Below are 22167 nucleotides of genomic sequence, written 5' to 3'. Positions count from 1 at the left end.
TACAGGGAGCAAAGCAGCAGTGGCAGTAGTTGTGAGAGGCTGAAAGTCAATTATTTGATATATCGTATTTTCCACCAGGGAGGTCTGGAGGAGATTGCTGTATTCACACAACAATGGATATCTTTTATTCTCCTGTCAATTGTAATGAGGCTTTTGGGTACATTCTGCCCATAATGTGAGAGTATCTGAAGCCATTATTTCTGTAACACACAGCTCTTAATCCATGTAAGATACAGCTGTTGTTATTCTTAGCATTGTTGTGCTCTCTCCTGAATCTCTAATGAAATTATAAGGAAGCTGTAAAGCCAACAGCTTTGATCTCAGGCCTGACTCAAGGTTGTTGCTGCTTTCCTCATCAAGTTTTAACGTATGTCAATTAGCAATCTGCTGTAGTTACATGCTCATTCAAAATATTTAAAAAACTAGTTAAGGTAAATTCACATGCAAAAGAAATTACATTCATCAGGAAGAGACGTAACAATCTCTGGCAACACATCTAAACCCCTGAGCCAAGCAAGAGCCCAAAAAGTTGCCGTCACAACTGCAAGCTATTTTAGAACAAGGCTAGTAGGTGTGTGGGAACCATCAGGCCCTTGAACATGCAGAAAGGAGGGGATTAAGTAGCACCACAAATACCAGAGGGAGGGCAAAAGAGCCAAAGCAAATACTCCCTCCTACTGCACTTCTTAAATTGCCCCAACAGCTGAAACTAAAAACATTTGATGCAAGCCTGAAAACAGTATGGATGAAGGCTAATGAGATGGTGAATAAATCTGTGTGTATTTTGCAAACCAGAACCCACCCTCTGTCTGAGGTTTACAGTCCTTTCCCAATAATAACTGTAGTTTTATTTAAGGAATAAAGAAACATGCATGCCTGTGAGCATGACTTGACTGTCACAGCTCACCTGAATGAAGTATTTTCAATGGTAGCCCCTCTAAATGTGTATTTTAAGTGACTGTGGTTGTGAGCTAAGAGTCAAAACTTTTCTCTGGCAGGCATAGAGCTGCACCCTCTGCTGGAGCTCCCACTAGCAACGCAGCGTCACTGGCAGTATTGTGGCACTATGTCCTGCCCCCTCAGATGCTTGGCAGTGCAATGTGGTGCTTGGAGGCAAGGGTCAAGTGAAGCCAGATGCTTCCCTGGGTGTCAGCATGAGCTGTGGTTCCTCCAGGCAGAGGCTTTCCTTGGAGTGACCCTCTGTCCACACTGAGTGGTAATGCCCAGAAGATACTCTGGTGCAGGCTTCATCATGTTGGAAGTATCTGATGAGAGATGCTTTATTAAGATAATTTTATATTTTTCCAAATTTGAAATGTGTACTAAACATTTATTTACTAGTAGGTCTAGTGGCCGAATAGAATTATTAAGTATTTTTTTTACAAATACACACTTAAACATATCCCTCATATGTGAATAAATGAATGGTAATGTCATGCCATTCTTCAAATTGCCTTTTGTGCAGGATGCTTCTTAATGACAGTTTAAAAGAGCAAGTGATTTGCATAGCAATGATCTGCCTTGTTAATGAATGCATTTATTGTGTAATCTAGTGTTAATGTTGGGTTTCTACTACATTTACATGAACAGGTACACTGAATAATTATTTACATACGTTATATAAGAGCATTTAAAATCTTGGTTTACACAGTGACATTTACTGATTAATAGATTAGACAAAATCATGTGTAAATGAGTGCAAATTGATAGTTTACATACATGGTGTAAACTTGAATCTCAATTCTATAGTGCACAGCTCAGTGTAACATTACCTTTGCATTACTGTTTCTGCGCAGCAGTTGGATGACTGTCACTCCTCAAGACACAGTAAGGAATAAACTTTGTCCAGAGGAAGTTTCCTACTACCTGCACAATTACCCCTGAGGATAAAACATGGACCACGGAGCACAGATTCTGGGCTAGTTTGTTCATGTTGGACATATCTGGAACACTTCATAGCAATGAGTGTGAGGAGGGGAAGACTACAATGCCTATCTGGCCATTGCATCTCAAACTCATTGTGAGACCTCTAGCGATGTTGTACACAAAATGCTTCACAGGCAGAATTAATACAAAGTCCCAAGATGAAGTTCAGGGTCATTTCTCGGTGCCTACCAGAGTAATCTAAATAATGCGTGACAAAGCATGTGTTAGGAGCCCTGACCACTTGCACAGTCAGCCAGCTCCCACCAGCTGTACATGCAGTACATCCCCCTCATGCACACAGCTAGCTGCAGGTACGCTGGTTCTGACACCATCTCTGCAGAAAACTAAAACCCTCTTCAGAACCAGTAGGCTACAAAAGGTCCCCAAAATATCATGATATGTCTTCAAGGAAAAAGACTGTGAAGCATCACCTTGACTCCTCCAGCTACTGAAGACCTTAAGTACTTCTTCCCAGTCTGACTGAACCTGCAACAGCCTCATAGCAAGGACAAGCAATAATCGTAGAATCGTCATAGAATGGTTTGGGTTGGAAGAGACCTTAAAGACTATCAAGTTCCAACTCCCCTGCATGGGCAGGGACACCTCCCGCTAGATCAGATTGCTCAGAGCCCCATCCAACCTGGCCTGGAACACTTCTACAGAAGAGGCATCCACAACTTCCCTGGGCAGCCTGTTCCAGTGTCTCACCACCCTCACACTAAAATAATTTCTTCCTAATGTCTAATCTACATCTCCCCTCTTCCAGTTTAAAACCATAATGCTTTAATTCACCCTCCCTAAGAGTTGTTGTATCTCCATCAAACACAGAGAGAAGGGAGGGAAACCTGCCTTCAGTGCCTGAAGTTAATCTTGGGAAACATCTCCTGGCTGCAGCAGCATTGCATGTGTTGGATGAAGTCTCCTTCCCCCTGGCATGCCATATGATTGTAGTCCTATCAGAGTCCTGCTGACTTAATGCTTCTTTATGTCTAAATAAGTCAAGAAGATCTGTGTGAGGCAGTAAACACAGTAAGTATAGTAAGTGCTGCCCTTTGTGCTGAAGTGAATGTATTTGGGGGATTTTTGTTTACAAAGGCCTTGATGTCAGAGGGTAGCATAACCATCTTGCTCCTTAGTTAATGATTTCTTCTAATTTATTTTTGTCGATTAAAATAAATATAATTTTTTTAAAGACAAGAATAAATGTATTTCACCAAGCTAAGTTCGTGTGTTGTAGCTGTAGCAATTTATAACTTGAACTGTGCTCCTCAGGTTACTTTTTACCCCCCCCCCCAAAAAAAAATAATAATCTTTCTAACAGTTGAAATGTATTAAAGGTAATTTAACGAGGTGGGTAAGTGACACAGTTTTTCACAGTGAAACTTTTCTAGGGAAAGCTTTTGTCAAGTATCACTGAAAAAGATACTGACAGAAGGTTCCACTTAATCCTTTTTATGTCAAAAAATAAATTTAAAAATACAATTATTCAATACTTCCCTGGACCACTTTCTTAATAAAAAGAAAATCAGGAATTAAAGATACAGGATTATACAGAACAGATTTAGAAAAACAGGGACAGAGCTGTGCAGTGCTTATGAGAACCACATTTTTTCCTCTTTTACATGCCTTTTCTCCCCAAGAAAATTATTTTTGAGTAGGGAGCATCCACTCACCAAAATAACCTAATTTGGTTCGCTGGCAATTTTCCAGCTTTTAAAAAGATATGGTATAGCTGACTCCTGCAATTATTATTGAAATCTTTACAGCAGACTTTGCAAATAATTATTCTCAACATTCATACTTTCCATTTTAAGCTTTGGAAAGTCTCTGATAATATTATCTCTTTCCATTAACTACTGACCACACAAGCCAATAAAAATAGGTGACATTGTTATTGTATCTGTGCTAGTGCCAAAAAACTGTAATGAAGATTTTAAGATCCTGTGGAAAGTACATGCAATGTGATGACAGTTTTAGGAAGCTTTTGTGATATTTTTAGATGCATTTCTAATATCACTGTGCTGTATCTCTTGCAGCCCCTGATCAAATTCATTTCAATCTTGTCTCAAAAAACCCCCACATGAATAAATAAATAAATAATTCACAAACGCACATCAACTTTTCTGGTTTGTCCCCAAAAGCTAACATTTAGATCATCAAAAATACAGAGCAGTTTTAGAAATATTTATGTCTCACTAAGTTGAGTGCCTAGAAATGAAGGGAGAGGAAACTCAACCCAGCAGAAAACAGGAAGGGAATGTGCAAAGTGTAGTAGAAAAGAGGTGGTGAAAAAAGGCCACTTTAGAAAGCAGAAAGAAGCAGCCATGAACATTTTGTGTGACTGACTGAAGGAGGGAGACATAAAAACAGATGTTTCAAATGACTTAACAGATAGCAAAGCTAAAATGAATATTTAAAGGACTGTTTAATCTTACAACACAAAATGCATTCAAAATAGCACAGATTGTCTTTGTTTGCTTGTTAGCAAGACAAATCCTCTCTAAGGAGCACACTGGTATAGGGCTAGCTAGCTTTATTCACTGTTTTGTGCCAATACAGCAAGGTCACTTAGAGACTGTAGTTACTTATCTTCTGTACTGCTGCTAAACTCTTGTGAACACAGAGAGTTCTAATACATCTAATAAAAACCTAAAAGTAGGAAAGAAGTTAGACTTTTATAAGGAAAAGATTATTTCATTAATAAAATGTCTTACTTATAAAATTTATTACTCAGGCTGAACACTTAGAACAGCATAAATTGGACTTTATAAAACCCAAACAACTCAAAACTCCTAAGAATCCCTAAGAAAAAGGCAAGGTGAAGAGCATATCCAGGAAAAAACTTCACCAACCATATTTTAATTAGCCAGACTTTCTAGGAAGAAGTGTTTTGAATGAATGAATGAATGAATAAGGTAGACTAAGAACTGATTAAGCTGCTGTCTCAAGAGACTAAAGGTTCTCCCTTCCTTGGTCACCAGAATGAAGTGGCACAAGGAACAGGGGATACAGCCCTGAAGCAGTAGAGGACTTTTATGGATTTATTATTATTTAGCTAACTACCTGTCAGATGGCTTAGCAGTTTCTTCCCCTTCTGGAGGAAGCCACCATTCCAGCAGCCAGACCAGGTGTGAGTGAACACAAGCAATAACCATCAGTATCTATTTTTCAATGCAAAATTCTGTTTTACCCTATGCAATCAAGACTGATATTAGTTATTAAGTGAACTAACAAAGTAAAAGACGTCCAGGGACTGGCAGAAAACAGATTATTTTAGGGAGGAAAGAGATTTCGCTTTGATCTAATTTGTTGAGATTCCACATTAAATGAAAAAAGACAAAAAGGTCTTTGCTTTGAAAATGAGGAAAAAGGGTTCCTTAAAATTACCTGATGGCCATATTGTGAGCTGCAGTTCCCAAAGCTCTTCGACCCAGTATGCACAAGGCAAAGGAAAGTGTCACTAAAGGAGAATCCTCATCGCTGTCCAGGTGCTACAAGGTTTTAAGAATAGCATGTCATTCCAAATGCAAATCCCATATTTAATAGCACTACAACACTATAAATTGTAACATTCGTAACATTCGCTTGTAGCTGGACCTGCACACAAAAGCATTCTTTGCAATTAAACAGAACAAGAAGGAAGATCACTGCCATCAGAGGCTTTCTGCAAAGCACAAGCTTATTTTGCCCACTGGCTAGAAACAGAACATTGCAATCTCAGGTGGTGAGATCCCAAGGGATGGGGGGCTGTGGCAGCGGTGGTGATTTTCATGGGATTTTTGTTTTTCCAGATCTGACATTCTAAACTAGAGCAGATTCCTTACTGCTGAGAGACACTGCAATAGAGGCAGCCAAACCCCTTTCCATGGGACACAGTGCATATGAAATCTCTCACATATTCCAGAACAGAATCTCTCACATATTCCAGAATCTATTTGGAAAAGTTTGGGGGAACACACTTTTAGTGAATAACAAGATATATTTAAATTGTATACCATGGATGACATCAACCTCACATTTTAGCAAGCAGTCAAAACATTTCATTGACATTTATTAGCTCAGGAGAGTTTCTTTACTGATGTTTTTCAAAAATAAAACCTTGCTACTGAAACAAAAAACTGAAACAACCCCAGATGAATGTGAGGTTTTAGGAAGGTACAGACTATTATTTCTGCCTATGTAATAGGAGATTTCTTACAGCTTGCTTTGACTCTAAAACTGAAGCCAGTTATAATGGAGAATGTAGCTCCTCCTACAAAATACACTGATTTCCAGGACTATGTGTTCAGTGAAGCTTTTTTACATCTCACCCCCTACATGAACTTTAGTATAGTTAGTCAATTGCAAAAACTGAGGTAAAATAATGTAAACCCATATATATGTGTGTGTGGCACTTGTTTGACCTTTTAAGTCTAACTCTGAGAAGTTTCAAGTCTATTGGGCATCTCTAAATCTATTATCCTATTTGAAAGTCTCAGCCACATAACAAGTGAAAAAGCATCACTCAACAGTGGCTTCCCCACCACCACTGCAATTCTTTGTGTCAGAACTTGGGAGCTGAGACGCAGAGGTGGGAAACAAAAGAGATTAAATATTCCCAGTAGGAGGACACATTGGGGAAGGCTCAGAGGACAATCCAATGAAAACAGAACTGGTGCAATTGTATTTAGGGTAAGAGACATGAGAAGGAACCGAGGTGGAGAAGAAACATTAAGATTCAGCAATGTTACACCAGCTAAGGTCAGTGGTAGCAAATGGGATGTGCACTCAGTGGTTCTGAATGAAAAATGCACAAATAGGAGCATGTGTTGGCCAGGAAAGATACACTTCTCAAGTTTTGCTATTATCAGCAATAATCAGGCTATTAAATCAAGGGAATATGCTTGTTTGAAACTGTATTCTCCCTCTGGGCTATTTTGAGTATTCCAAGGAAATATGGTAGTGCATTTCTGACAAATGATTGCTGATCATCAGCAATCTGAGTGGCTCAAAGCACGTGAATGTGTAGCTGTAAACCTGCCCTTGACCTTCTAGAGCTGCGGGGTAATTTCACATGATTTTTTGGCATGTTTCACATTTGAATTATGAGCTCTCGGAGGTGACCTATACTAGCAGAGAGTTAGTTATGCACTTCCCTACCATTTCAAGACCACAACCAAACACAGGCAAATGTTTGGAAAGGGTACACAAACATCAGCAGTGTTTGACAAATGTACGCAAACACTGGCAACTCTGAAGGAATGACCACATTCCCTGAACAGAGCCCACTCCAGTATTACTTCTATGAACACTTATTATATCCATGCTTTCTAGGGATGACAAAATTAATCGTGTTGGAAGTGTGCACAGTAAGGAATTGATTCTGTATTAAAAGACTAACCCCTGCAATTTGTTCTAGTTAGAGATGTCCCTGCTTATTGTAGGGGGGTTGGAGTAGATGACCTTTATAGGTCCCTTCCAACCCAAGACATTCTATGATTCTATGATAAAAGAGTGACGATGCATCATTTAACTCCTATCCCAGGAATTAGAACTACTACTACTACGAAACTCCCACAAGCTTACCTCCACCCTTTTTCTAGCACAGAACTGAATCCAGTCCAGATAAACACTGCAGAAACTAGCTCTTGTTATTCCTTGGAGGCACGGAACATAATCTTCATCTATGTTAATGTTAAACATTGCAAGGTCACGTTCAATATAGTGCCACTTTGCGTAAGGTTGCAGTATCTTTTGGATGGATTCATCTTTTATCCAGTCAAGGATTTTGGGAGAAGTTGCTGTGAAGTAAATTATACTCTGTTGAGAAAGGAGAAATTGTTAGTCACTCTCTCTCTGATTAAAGCAGATATATTTAAACAGAACAAAATAAATAGTACCACACTAACTACCCATAATGGTACATATTTCTCCTGTTCTTTACTGCTTGGCATCATTGCCTCACAAAACTGTTTAAGTTAGAAATACAAGAATAATTGATATCTAAATAGCAGACAAAAGAAAAAGACATAATATTTTTCATACCCTTCTGCCTTACAGGAAAATGAATACAAAAAATAGACTGTTCTAAGAATACAGAGTTCCAGCATTCAAGGACATTGATTACTGCGTACCAGTGGGGTTCTAGAATCCGCCAACAATACCAGCACCAAGGTGGTATTGCTAGAAGTTCATAAATATTTTGAAAAATTAGTAGTAGATGGTCACATGCTCAAAACAGGACTCTAATTCCTCCATGGACTACTTGTTTTCTGGAGGACAAGGCTTTCCTAATTCTTTAATAAACAGTTCCACCATGATTCAACCACAAAGCTGAGATCTGACAGATGTGTAGAAGGCGAGTCTTAAAACCCATTTCAACTGCAGTTTTCTTCCTGCATTTAGTAGCATTACTGTCATTTGTTGCTGAGGCCAGTAAAGAAAACTGGATTTTTTTCTTATATGTTGGGGTTAAGAAGCTGATAACTGATGTAACTGAGTTTGCTTTTAAAGCACTGAAGGAGAAATAGAATTCAGCAGGAGCTCTTTTACCAAATGCAGAAATATCAGAAAGCAGCAAGACTCATGTCTCTTATCTGTGCATGATTTTCTAAGTTTAAGTTCTTCTAACCACTGTGACTGGAGCCATTAAAATAATATATATAATAAAACAATACTTAAAAAATAATCAGTCTGAATTAAATTTAAAACATATTTTCAAAAGCATATGTAACTTCAGGAGACGTTCTGGTGCTGCAAAGGAAAGTGGCATCAGTTGGAAAGTTCCATTATAATTTTTTATTATTATAATTTGTATTTTTATAGAAGATATTAATTTAAAATTGGATTCCAAAGCAAATGAGGGGCAAGTGAACATGACTGAACATTATGTAGTTCTACTTTACTGATGCCATGGAAATATTATTAAGTAAATAAATGTACACAATGAAAATATGATGGATTAAAAAGGGCAGAGCACTACCAGCCCTTTTAAAAATCTCAGATGCCCTCCACTGTTTGTCTTCCAAATTGTACGAAAATACACAAGCAAGAGGAAAATTAAGCTCCAGAGGAAAAACACAAGTGAGACAGATACAGACTGAGGATGGACCCTTAATTTCTTGGCATGAGGAGAAAAATAAACTCTCTAAAAAAGACTCACGCAGAAACAATGGGAGGTGCAAACACAGTACTGAGCAAATGAGACTTCTTGAATACTAAAAGACATTTAAGTAACAATTTATTGAGAAGAGACAGAGGAGGCACAAGGCAAAAATATCACAGTAGCTGGGCAGGAAGTTGTTTCAAAATATATGTATAAGGGCCACAGGAACTGACCCAGTGTATTTGTGGAGAATAAAAACCCTTTTATAAGAAGAAATATAGGCCTTTCTAGGTTGTTAATGAAACTGCAAATGAAATAAATACATTAGGAATACGATGCTCAGTGCAACTCATTGTTTAAAAGACCAACACAGTAATTATTCTTGAAGGACAGGAGAACTGCAAGAAAGCATACACTGTCTTTGTTGATCTTCAAAATGGAGTTTGCTTTTTTATTATTCTCACCTGTGTTTACAAAGAAGCAAATTCAGCTGGGAAAAAATCAGGCTCGCAATCAGACACAGAAACAGCAAAAATTTCTTCCACCTGATTAAATTCTGTTCTTAGTAGCTCCTCCTAGATATGTTTTGTGCACAAGTAGATCCTCAGCTATATGGCAATTCAAAAATAATATGGTAAATGTTTACAATATTGCAAACTACAAAGAATAAACTAGCAGAACTCCAAATGCTCAGTGCAATGGAAGTGGAGCTCCTGCTAAAGCTCCAGCCTAAGTGTTTTCTGAATTTGTGATTTGTGTGACCTGAATACTGCATTAACAGGAGTTCCTACAATTACTTTCCTATGCTGTTAAAATGAAGTGTCAGGGCTTTAAAATGTTCCCAGTGAAATTGTGCAGGGTCTTTACAGTTAAAGATTCTCCCATAAGAAAGAGCTGGGGAAGGAATGAATTCTCATCTCTGTTTCTGATATTGTTTCTCTGGAGGTTAAGTACTAAATAAACAGGACAATAGATGACATGACACACAATACAATCTTCTCACCCTCTGAGGCTGCAGTAAGGATTTTACCAAATCTTATCAAAGCTCCTGTTTATGGAAGAAACTAAAAACTTAAGAAATAGAAGAAAATCTTCATATAGCTTTCTTTTGGGAATTGTCATTCTAAAGGAATCTCCTGAGGGGAGGAGCCCAGCCCAGGCTAATACCAAAGCTGCCAGCAGGTTATTATTATTTTCTGTTCATCCTTCCCTAAGAAGGGAAGTAGATTAAGGGACTGACACCCTTCTGAGACTGAAGGACTGTAAATGCAGTATTATAGTACTGGCTCAACTAAATCCAACCTAGAGAGATTCAATTTACACCTTCAAAGCAACAGGTGATGAACATACCAAAATCTGCATACAGTAGTTAGAGCCACAGCTTACCTCAGCTGTGTAACCCACCTCCCTTTTACTCAAACCAGGATCAATTAACCTTATTTGTCCCATACTATATGGGACAAAAGTTTGTCTAAGCAATCTTACCTCAGGTATGTCCAGAACCAGAAGCCCTAAAGTAACTTCAGTTTTACTTCCCATGTTATGAACCTCACATTTTCCACAAGTCCTGTACACATTAGTTGACCTGATGGCACTGAAATAGTTTCAGTTTATGAAGCTCAATTCTTTGCTGCTTTAAACTAACGAGCTACTGATTTGATTGCAGCTTAGACCGGGATTTTTTTCAGGCTCATTTGCCATCAAGCTGAATCACAAATCAGCTTGTATTACTTCACATTCAGATTTATTCAGGCTACCTTTAAAAGTAAAGCAAAGTAATAGTAGCAACATATTCATTTCAGTTTAAGAAAGTGTTTGGCAGAGGAAGATGTTGTCTTGCTAGACTATAAGGTTCAATTATTTTGACAAATTAGTATCTGCATGATCTTTGTGATCTTAATAACACTGCAAATACAGAAGTGATGTAAATGAATTGCTATTTAACCAATGGAATAAACCAACTTCAAATGTGTTGTGGTATATATGTAAACACAAAACAGCAGGTAAGAAGGGGGTTTGCACTACTGAAAAAGTACATTTGAGAAACTGCTCTTCAGATTTTTCCCAACAGCTTTTTGCTTGGTTGGTTTTTTTTGGTTCCCCCCCATCCAGAAAAAAACAGTGGAAAGGCCAAGTCAAGAAAAAATATCAAACTGTTCATGAAGCTTTGCTGTGTAAGAATGCTTCCTCTGACTTTATCACTAGAGGATATTAACTTACCTTCTTTGTTTCTGCTGAAGCATGCCTGCAGTTTTCTGTACTAACTTGTACTTACTAAGTATAAGTGGTCAAAATTAAATGTAGCAAAAGGAGACACTAGTTAGTTACCCCAATCTAATACCAAGTCAGTCTGGCTGACAGTAGTGCAAAAGTATGAATATAAAGCAAAAAATGTTCTAGTAGGTAGGCAGCATTAATTCTTGTTGACAAATCTGTCTGTGAGTGCAGTCCATCTTATCAAAGAGTTTACCTTGATATAGTATCTGATAAGTATTCTCCTCAGATCGAACACTTGCAGCATTGTTGCAGCGTTGTTATCAATGATGCTATATCCTTCCAGGATGTACTGGGTTCGCGTTATTTCCCACGTCAGCCACCGGAGGTTAAAGGCTGCATTACATGATAACAAGTGAGGCAAGTGCCCGGGCTTACAACAGCAGCAGCCTTCATTGTCTTCATCTCCTTCTGTTATAGCTTCCACTTCTCTCTGCTGGCAATACGTCCCTTGGCAGTGAGAAAAAGAGAGTATGCTGCCAGTTACTGGGGGAGGAGGAAACAAAGGACTTCTTCCAAACTGAAAAAGTATGACTGAATCTATATGCTTCTAATCTAACAGAAAGGGCTACAACAACAAATTAGATGTGCCAGTTGATCCAAGTGCAGTAGCAAATAAAGAGCTGTACATTATTTATTTACTATCACCTATAAAACCCAAAAAAGATCCATTCTAGGCATTCAGTTCTGAGCTGAGCTAAACCACAGGCCACAGCTTCTGCCCTAATAAAAACTCACCAGGAAGCAACACTAGAAAGTCTCACTCCACTAGGCACATGAAGCAAATTGATCCAAGTCTCACTCTGCTTCTTCAAATAACATACAGGATGCAAAGAAAGATTTTACAGTGTGTCAGAGCACTTATAAAATCTGAGTTTTAGCAAACTATCTTGGAAAGTAGGTTCCAAAAATAATATCCAATGGGTTGTTCTCTCTCTGGTTGTCCTCTAGTACTTCAGATTAAACATCTCTAATGAATAGCACTTGTGGCAGTATATCATGAGGACAGAACAGCTTTCTAATTAGCCAATTGCACAGGCTTTAGAACAAAATAGAGTCAGTATTTCTGAAAAAAAGATATGTTAATTCAAAAAGAAGTCATGAGGCAGATGCAGAAACAAGAATACATCTGCTGTGCAGACTAGATGGTCAATATGATCCCTTCAGGATCTGAAATCTCTGAAAATGTGGTTTCTATACCATATAGGGCACTACAAATCAAAACTAAGGTGGGCACTCCTGTGCTCTCTCCACTGTTCCCAAAATATATATGTCCTTGATTTTTTTAAATTTACCCTCTGGGGGCTGTTGCTGAACTTACTCTCCACTGAATTCATACATAAATCACCTTTCAAGGCCATCTGCTATGATGCAAGTTACACATGTCTTGCATGGGCCTTCTGCCACTGGTTGGGTACCACTCCATGATGGAGCTGTCTCCATCAGCCTCCAGATAGTCTCAACAGGAAAGGAAGGTGCGAGACACTGCGCTGCAGTTCAACAGCTATGGACCCCCCCACTAGGACCCACTCCTCTGTGTCATTGTAAATGGGAGGAGAATTTGACTATGTTCATCATCTGAACGTTGGATGGGGAAAGAAGACAGAGTCAGTTCCAATCCCCTGCAGTTTGCCAACACCCCAAAAGAGAGCCTGGAGCAAGGCAGCATCTCAAAGGCCTTTCAGTGGAGTGTCACAACCTCGGGTTTGTATCAACCAAAGTAGCAACCAGAATATTCCTCTCTCCTCAATATGAAAAGCCTGTCACATATAACAAAATATGTTAATATATTGGTTATCACCTTCTCTTTTTGACTGTACACCTTCTAAGATGTATCCAGCAGGCAAAAACACAACAAAAAAGAAGAACAGAAAGTTCTGAAGGAAATGTGTGAGAAAAAACAGGATTGTACCCCTAAGAGATGGGGTGGAGGGGAAAGATCCAGGATATTTCAGTGCTGTCCGTTACTTTTCTGTACATGAAAAACTTGCACTGGGTAACCCACTTTGTTCATACACTGATATGTATTCCTCCTTGGAATTCAGGGATATAGAATATGACAAATTACTAAGTGTCTTCAAACAATTCAAATATAAAGAACTTTCCTTTCAAGACTGCCACAAAGTACAAAACATGACTTATCAAGCTGACATTTCCAGTTGGACTGGCCATGAACTGGACTGCTTCTGCTTCATGTTTCACAGATTTCTAGATGAATTAACACTTACTGCTCAATGGCAAAAAAGCAGCAACTGCTCTGGGTCAGTGTATGCTTTTGTGAAATCAAGTCGAAAGACATTGTACTCAAAATGAAGAAGGGGAAAGCAAATTCCTTTATACCTAGCTCAAAAAGAGTAAAATAACTACTCCTCACTGGTGCTGTTACTATTGCTGGTATGTTTATTTTTGAAAGTTAAAAGGTCTCTCAGTATTAAACTGATTTAAGAAGATATACATCTTCATCCCAGGTGCTAAATGAAGTATTGCCAAATATTTATAAGTGATGAAAAACACAAGCCTAATAAAACATCTGCCACTGATCCCCTTACAACTAAGGGAACCAAAGATTGCTTTCCTGAGTCTTTGTAACTCTATTATTAAACATTTTTTTTCTTTTCTTTTGGTATGGAAATATCACATTTCATTCATATGGAAGGCTGGCTGTGTTTCTGTGTGCTCTTTGTATTATCTCTGTTAATAAACACCAAATATTATTACTGGAGATTCTCTAATTACCAGCTTTCTAAGCCCTATATTTTGTGAAATTCAGGGCCTAAAGAGGCTGGCAAGGCAAATAATAGGCAAATTCAAGAGATCCTCAATGTTTGAGGGAAGCTGTCATCACATGCATAACAAACAGAAGATGACAGAACAATTATTTGCATTTTCAGCAAATTCAACAGGTAAAAACATCTCCAATCAATCTTTGCTAGGTAATTTTAACCAACTTCTGTTAAAATTATGCTACAGTGGTGCAATCACCATTGAACTTGGGGAGTGAAAAACACTCTAACTAGGATCATGCTACTATAAAACCTCTGGGAAACAACCAAAGGAGCTTGTCTGGTTGTTTTGCAGATTTATTCCAAAGAAGGAAAGCAGGGGTTTGCTCTTCAACATCTGGCAAACATGAAAGTGCTTAACAAAAGCTGTTTGATGGACTTGGGTACTATCACCTCAGGGATTTGATGTCTTGACTGCTTGCGGAGCATCTGGGGTATCCCTGTTAAATTTAAAGGTGTAATCTGAGGCGTGGCCAGAGCTCTGACAAAACACCAAATCCCTGTTCTTCTCATCATGCTGTTGATCAGTATTTCCAAACAACATCTAGTAAAAGGACTCAAGTCTGCACAGACAAAATGCAGGCTTGATGCTCAAGTACATGTTGATTCCCCCCCAGGTCTTACAATCAGTTCTAGAAAGACTGCCAGTAATTTTCTCTCCTCTTTAATTGGGTCTTACTTTAATCCGTAACACACTGGCTGGACTTCAATGCCACAGATTTGCATGTTACTGAGAAATTTCATTTTACCAATGTCTACATCAATTCCTTTTGGTTCATTATTCCAGACACTGGTACTGCAAAGACTACAAGCACGTGGTTATCTTTATGCATTGAGCCAAAAGGGACAAGTCACAGTAAATGAAGTTAAGCATTTGTGTGCATCTTTTACAGAAGGGTGACCCTAAACTTCTGTGTATATAAGCTGATGATTAAAATGTCAATTTTCATATTGTTTCTCAAAAAAACTACCAAGTTCAAGCAACTCTTGAGAGATTTATTGATAAAACCAAAGAACAGAGAACACAACATGCACTTGAGTTCTACAATATAAATAAGTGTAGTACCATTATATATTAAAATATGGGAAAATGTTTTCACTGCTAATACATTTTAAAATCTGAGGGAAGACTTTTTTTATATATTTCTTCTGCAGTACAAAGAAAATAAGCTCTTCCACTTCACTCAAGCTTAGTCATTCCCTGTGACCCTTGCTAATACAGATAAGACTGATTCATTTGTATGATATCTAACACTGGATGGTTGCCAAAAATCCATCAATACAAAAACGTGTGCCTGATGAACAAAGCAAGGTCAATCTGTGTGAGCTCAGGAGAAAACCAGGATGAGAACTTGGAGCTCCTTCTATTTTCCTGATGCATCAGGATTTGAGGACTGACCTGTGCTCTCCCAAAGTGATCTGACCTAAGTGGAAATAAGAAAATTTTAACTGAAGGCTGTAATCTCACTTCAAGAGGATACATGAAATACACCTACATTAATGACCACTCATCAAGATTTAAGGCTGAAATCAAAGTGTGCTTTTGAACTTAATTTTGAAAACTCAGTGAGTGAAAACAAAAGCACTTTTTCAGTTCTGAGGGGCCAGAAAGAAAATCCCGTAACACAACCACATGCTTCTAGAAGCAGTTTTAATTTCCATAAAGCACTTCAGTTTAAAAACACATCCAGAATGGGGACTAATTATTGTGGGTGAAAGTAGCAATAACTTAAGCATTAAGGACTGCTGACATACAATAAGCACCTAGAGTGCAAATCTACACAGAAAGGGCTCACAGGGCTGATGCACTAACCCCACCCCCCAGACATTAAGATGATGATCATAAATCACCCCCCTGCACCAGGCACTTCAAGGTTTAAACTCTGACCCCAACAACCAGTTTTGGACTCAGGGATTTAACTAGGTGTTAAATCTGAGAGATGGAGCTAGATATGGTGATGGGAAACATGAAGATGGACTGAAGCCCAAAGTAACCCTTTTTGTAGGCCATGCAGAGGTCTCTTCACTGACAACTCCACAAAAATGCCATCTGTTTGGCAAAATAATGCTCATGAATATTTCACAAATTAATGTATTACAGTGGAAAGATCTGACTCTGTTCCACCAAGCTCTGCTGGAAATCTGAGTATTTCTTCTCTGCTCAGGATAGCACCTTAATAAGCAGCAACTTATCACCCAGAAGAAGAACAAACAGAATAATTAAAGCCATTGAAAGGCCATCCTCTCCTGAAACAAGCATCAGATATAGCTCTAGAAACATGAAAAAGAAAATCCTTCAAAAAGGAGTGAACTGAGCTACCAAATGGAAATTCATGAACATCAAATTAGACATATTCTGGAAACCAGAAACTTTGGCTCCTTCCTGCTCTTCTTGTGCAATCGGGATTAAGAACAGTAATTTATAGGCTCTGATAATCTCAGGTTGCTTCAAAGAAAAATCTCAGGACTTCAAAAACACTTATCAGTTGCTCAAACATCAAAGCTGTTAGTTATAAAACTGTGGTTTGGTTTTCAGCTGCTTCAGGTGCTTGTATGCCTGGTTTTCAAACCAGATCAGTTGCTCTTAATAACGGTCATCCCCTCTCCTCAGAAACCTTTCCTTTTATTGGTCCACAGAGACACATTATGGAAGCCCAGTTGGAAGAAACATTCCCTAAGGATGCTGGTTATTAAACTTGCAGCTACCAAATACCACAAAAACTTCTCATGCCACCTCTTTTGGAGTGCAATGCAAGATGCAACATCTTGTTTCTGGCAAAGGCATTTTCACAATCAAAAGGTTGCAGTGCATCATTTTCTTTCTTTCCAGAAGTCTCCTCCAGTGCCCCCTATCTGATATTATATATATGTAATTGTGGAAGGGAGGCAAGGGAAAAAAGACATCAAATATTTATTCTAGTCTGTGTTACAGAAGCCTATTTGAAATTCATATACAGTTTTCACAGCAACAGCATTACTGTACTCCTAGAAAGAACTGTACATCACAGATTTCCTGCATTCAACATAAAGTGTTCTCTTCCCTGTTTCATGCCATTCGTTCCAATTAAATTACCAAGATAAATCACTTTGCATCTGTTCTATTCATGCCTCTAATATTTCTGAGCATCATGTCTCCTGGCATTTGATCTTCCCGCCAAACAATGGACTTTTTGTTTTTAACCTTTCCTCCAAAGAGATGTGTTTAAAATGGCTGCTTTTCTCTGAACTCCTTGTAATTTATCAATTTATCACCAGAACTTTAGATGGTCTGGTGCATACACTGAACATACCTCAAGTGTGGTCTCAGGGAAGATATGAAGGTGGACTTGTTTCCCAACAGCATGAAGTGATTTGTAAAAGCAAAAAGTGAAAGTTGAAACCACTCTTTAAGCAACAAATTATTGTTGCTAGTGCTACAGAGCCTTCAGACACAAAAAATCAAACACCTATCAATATTCCCTACACTGGTAAAGTACTTGCTGCTGTAATAAAACTATCCAGCATACACATACACTGCAGAAATTAGTAACTATCCCTATTTCTAATACACCATTACTGTGCCTGAAGTGTATACCTTAACCTGCCTGCATTCATACACCATTCTGCATGGGAAATAAGCTGCCTAACACAGAGAAAGCCCCATGGGTGACGCCATCCTGCTGGCATAGCTGCCTTCCCCTATGTACAATTACATCAGTGTCTGCTCTGTGCTTCTTTCCTTGATTCATCTAATGAAGTTCCAAGTGAAGCGTGAATATTGCACATGCAACATTCAGTAACAAAAATCACAGCCAAGATTCAGAAGTTAATTATATGATTGAAGAATACTGGGCATGAGTTAGAAGACAGCTCCTCAAGATTTCAGCATCACCATCCATAAGTAATTTCTGCATGTGTACTGCCTAACTGGACATTCTCCAAGACATTCTGTCGAGGCACAGACTAAACAGGAAAATATTTTACGACTTCCTTCTAGAGGGAAAATGCAGGAGCTAGATATTTTGACATTCTTTCTGCTCGTTCCCTGACTGTGGGTTTTCCCTGTTTCTTCCTTCCAAATTAAATGATACATTATGCATTTCTTCTGGCAGTCTGCTTTAAGCATTCTGCTGTGGTCTAACATGGGCAGTAAAGTTACCCAAGAGCTTGATTACCCCACACTAAGGTGCAGCTACCTGAGAGTTTTCACCTAGCCTAAACTCATTACTTCCCTCTCTTCTTTTTTGGTAAAGGAGGAGTTAGGCATCTCATCTCAATGCTTGGAGGTATTGAGCCTCCACCGTGAACTACACACAGGATAAATGACATGTTGCAGGCACATTCTCTCCGTCTGTAGAATGGGAGAGTGAAAAACAATTTCATACAAGGAACTTAATTAGCACAGGACTAAAGACGGGTTAGAGGAATCCCAGTTTTGCTGACTCTCCTCTTGTAGTCTGCTCAGTCTGCATCTTCTTTACCCTGCCTGCAGGGGTTTGGTTGTGGTTTGTTGTTTTGGTTTGGTTTTTTCATTGAAAAGCTGAGCCAAATGCTTCTGTTAAATACAGTTAGAAAGGTATCTGCATTAGCCATTTATAATGCCAACTCTCAATTAGGCTGGACTGCAAATTGGGGATGCAGTGCCTCCTGCCCCCAGTACACTTAAATTCAGAACAGCCAGTGACCCCTTCTTCATCCACTACTGTGCCAATACTGCCCACTCAGCTTTTCAGCTACCACAATGCAAAACACCTGTAGGAAAACCCAGAGCTCCACAATGCAAGTATTGGTTTTGGTTTACTCATAAACAGAAAACAGTTGCAAACATGGAGGACACTCATTTCCAAAGCAAACCCAGACTTCCTATTTAAGGAACAGCAGACTTTTAGGGCCCTCAATTAAAAATAATTGTTTGAAATTGAAGTAAAGCAGCTAAAGGTCAGAAATTACAGATTTTAAGTTCCTCCTCTAGCCCTTTTTTTTTTCCCTTGTGGGAAACCATTCTGCACAATGAAAGGAATCTGGATCCCATGAGAAAAACAGTGCATGACCAGACAACTAAAAATAGGAACATAAGATGCCCAAAGCAGAGGAAATGAGCTTAGTGCGTAACAACTGCCTTGATTTCGTTAAGCACCAGGTTCTCCCAGGGCAGTTGCATACTCTCTTCCCCCTTGTGCAGATAAGAATCCTACTGTATTCAGCTGTACCCTACTGCTGTCATTTGCAAGGTTTGAAATGGGGAAGAATGTGCCCTAGTGCACACAGGAGGTGACTCTTGATGCTGCCTTGAGGCAGCCTGGTCCTGCCTCTGCAGGCAGCGATCCTGCTCAAAGGAAGGAACAAAGAAAAACTTCTAAGGAAGAAGTTTCATCTCATTCTCAGCTTTCACAGAGCTTTTTTGGGACAGCCCTTGTCCTGTCCCCTTATGCAGTTTCTCCCTTCAGGTCAGCCCTTCCGGCTCCTTTGACTTGGCCTCAGCGCCCCAGTGCCTGGACAAGCCCACGTAAGCCATACAGCCCCACCAGAGCCCGCCTCCTTGTCCACACAAGGACGAAACGTCTTACAGGAAGGGTATGGTCCTGCAGCACAGTTTTTCTAAAGCATACCAGCTCTCATGGGTTACCTGGAATACACAAGCAACCCACTGATGTCAGCACACCACCTCAGCAAGTCTTCACTTGGCACACAGCAGACTATCTGCCCACACTTTGGAGTCCATTAAGCTTTTCTGCAGCAGGCAGGTCCATACTATCTCACTTGTGCCTGACTCTTCTCTGGGCTCCTCTGTCCTCCTACCCCATCCTTAAGCAATTCATATGGTTTCTCTGGCACCCATTCTGCATGGACCAGTGGGGTTCAGCACTCACCTGGTATGTCAAATGTTACGTGTTTGAGCTTGCACTTTTTTCCTTGTCTATGTTCCTCTTTTCAATCCTACATGGCTTCTAAGGTCCAGGCCAAATAATGTAATAACAATATTCACACACTTGCAGTTTCTCTTATAACATCTTCTCTACCTGGAGAAAATTTTTAAAATGCTGGAGAAACTTTCCTCACATACCATGTCTGTGAGGACACAAATTACACATTTTCTCTTCTTGGAATAGCATAATCCAGTCAGCTCAGAGAGGAGAACAGGAAGACTCAACTTCCCTCCCATTTCCATCCTTTTCCTCTCCTCCTAGTATTGGGGAGTGTCCTCCCCTGGTGATACTCTGATGATGAGGAGGCACAGGGACTGGATTTGTACTGAAGATGAGATGATCTAGCTGAGATTCCCATTCCCATTTTCCCACTCCTCTCCTCCTCCAGTAACTTGTCTGTGCTTTCCCAGTTCACAGTCTGCTCTACTCTCTTGGTTTGGGAATTTTGCACAGTTAGGTAAGGGCGCTTCTTTGCAGGCTGTCAGCCTCCTCCTGAGGAGCATGAGAGAGACTGGGAAAGGGGATATTCCCAATGAGAATTCAGCTGGCTCTAAATGGCAACCTATTAAACATGAGAGGCTGCAGGGGTCAGCCACAGCTGAATTTAAAGACCTGTTTAGCCAGCAGACATGTTGGATCTATTCACAAATCGAAGCAGCTACAGTACTAACACTGAACAGCATTAGGCAGTCTGCATAGAAAGGTCAATTTTCAGACCTATTTAGCTAAACTGAGATTTTAGAGAATACAGGGATGCCTTGACAGGTGGCACAGTGCAATTTTTGAGCTTTGCTCTCAGATCCAATTGCAAAATGACAATAGCCTGGTAATGAACCACCCTGGCTGAAACGAAGTTTTCCCACACCACTCTGTAACAAAACTATCCAGTTGTTCACCTTTCAACTTCCAGTTCATTAAGCCTGTCTGTTGCATTCCTGATCTTTTTATCCAGCTAGCCTCTTACATTTTTTCATATCTGTTTTCTTTTTTCTTGAACTTCCTGGGATGACGATGATGGAGAGCAACCCAGAAATAGGTGGCAACTGCATAAGGGAAAAAAACGCTCACAAAATTCAGGCAATTTAAGCATGAAAGTGAGATGTCTTCCTTTCAAATCCTACAGCGAACTATTTTAACACAAAAGGATGATCAGCAAAGATAATTTTCTGAAATTTGAATGCAAGTTGATGGAAATTGCATGGTCCTGCTTACTCAAAATCCCAACAAATCTGAACAAAATGTCAACATTGTCCAAGATACGTCTCTCCTTTAACATACATAAAACCCTCCTGAAAGTCACTTTTCAGATCTGCAGAAGTGAATGAAGTATTTTTTTTACTTCACAGAGTTTCCATAAAGAATTAAAACTGTGAGCAACCTAAGAGGAATCAAAAGTGGCAGGCTGACTAAAACTGTCTTTAAAAAAAAAAGAAAAAAAAAGGCAACTGTCTCAGAGAATTATCAACCTGTGAAACCAGTGGATCTGAACTGCCACAGTATTTAACTGTTCTTGTAGAACAACATAAGTCTGCATTTGAATGACCTGGATTTTGAAAAGAATTAACAGCAAATTCCAAACCTACCCAAAAAAAGCCTTCCACCTAAAGTTTCTATAGGATAGGCAACCTCAGTACCTATGTCTAATACAGCACCAGCACTGCTTACCTTGGGGACACACAAGGATCAGACACTACTTGCACAAGTGTCTCTGAAGTTGAAGAAAGCTACAGAGCCATGAATATATCATCATCATCACAAAAAAACCCCATTACATTATAATTCTCTCTTCCTTCCCAGTTGTTTTTTCTTCTAATTTGCCTGTGTACTGAATACGTACATCTTTCAGGTATGAAGCTGTTTCAGGTATTTACTGTTTTCTACATAACTTTTCTTAAGATACAGGAAGGAAAGCAAACATCAAGCATTTACCACAGCCTGCTCAACATCCTACAGGGAGTCTGTCACAGAGTCAAGACTTGAGCTCACACCTGATCTTCCCATGCCTAAGTGCATTCAAAGAGCAAGTCTGTCTCCTATTTTCTCATACTCAACCTTTTTGAAAAGTCACCCTGATACATGTTGCCCATTAGATGCTCAGCCCTTGAGCCTGGGAAGCTCTTCATTCTGGGATTTCAAACTCCCATCACCTGCAATTGCAAAGTGGTATCTTTGAAAGGTCAGAAACTCAAGCAAC

At 39.3% G+C, this 22167-nt stretch overlaps 1 protein-coding gene across 1 annotated transcript in view; it reads right to left on the bottom strand.

Moving 5' to 3' along the window:
- PCNX2 (pecanex 2) overlaps positions 1–22167 on the bottom strand; it is a 156460-nt gene that overhangs the window by 13924 nt on the left and 120369 nt on the right. Inside the window, exons 26-28 of the mRNA XM_051614230.1 lie at positions 11481–11734; positions 7492–7725; positions 5314–5417 (exon numbers count right to left, since the gene is read on the bottom strand). Coding sequence (XP_051470190.1) covers positions 5314–5417; positions 7492–7725; positions 11481–11734 — 592 coding nt within the window. The remainder of the gene's footprint in view (positions 1–5313; positions 5418–7491; positions 7726–11480; positions 11735–22167) is intronic.

Source organism: Apus apus, chromosome 3 (assembly GCF_020740795.1).
Source record: "Apus apus isolate bApuApu2 chromosome 3, bApuApu2.pri.cur, whole genome shotgun sequence".
NCBI classification, from domain to species: domain Eukaryota; kingdom Metazoa; phylum Chordata; class Aves; order Apodiformes; family Apodidae; genus Apus; species Apus apus.
The sequence above is the reverse complement of the archived record's forward strand: the minus strand, read 5'-3'. Positions and strand labels throughout refer to the sequence as shown.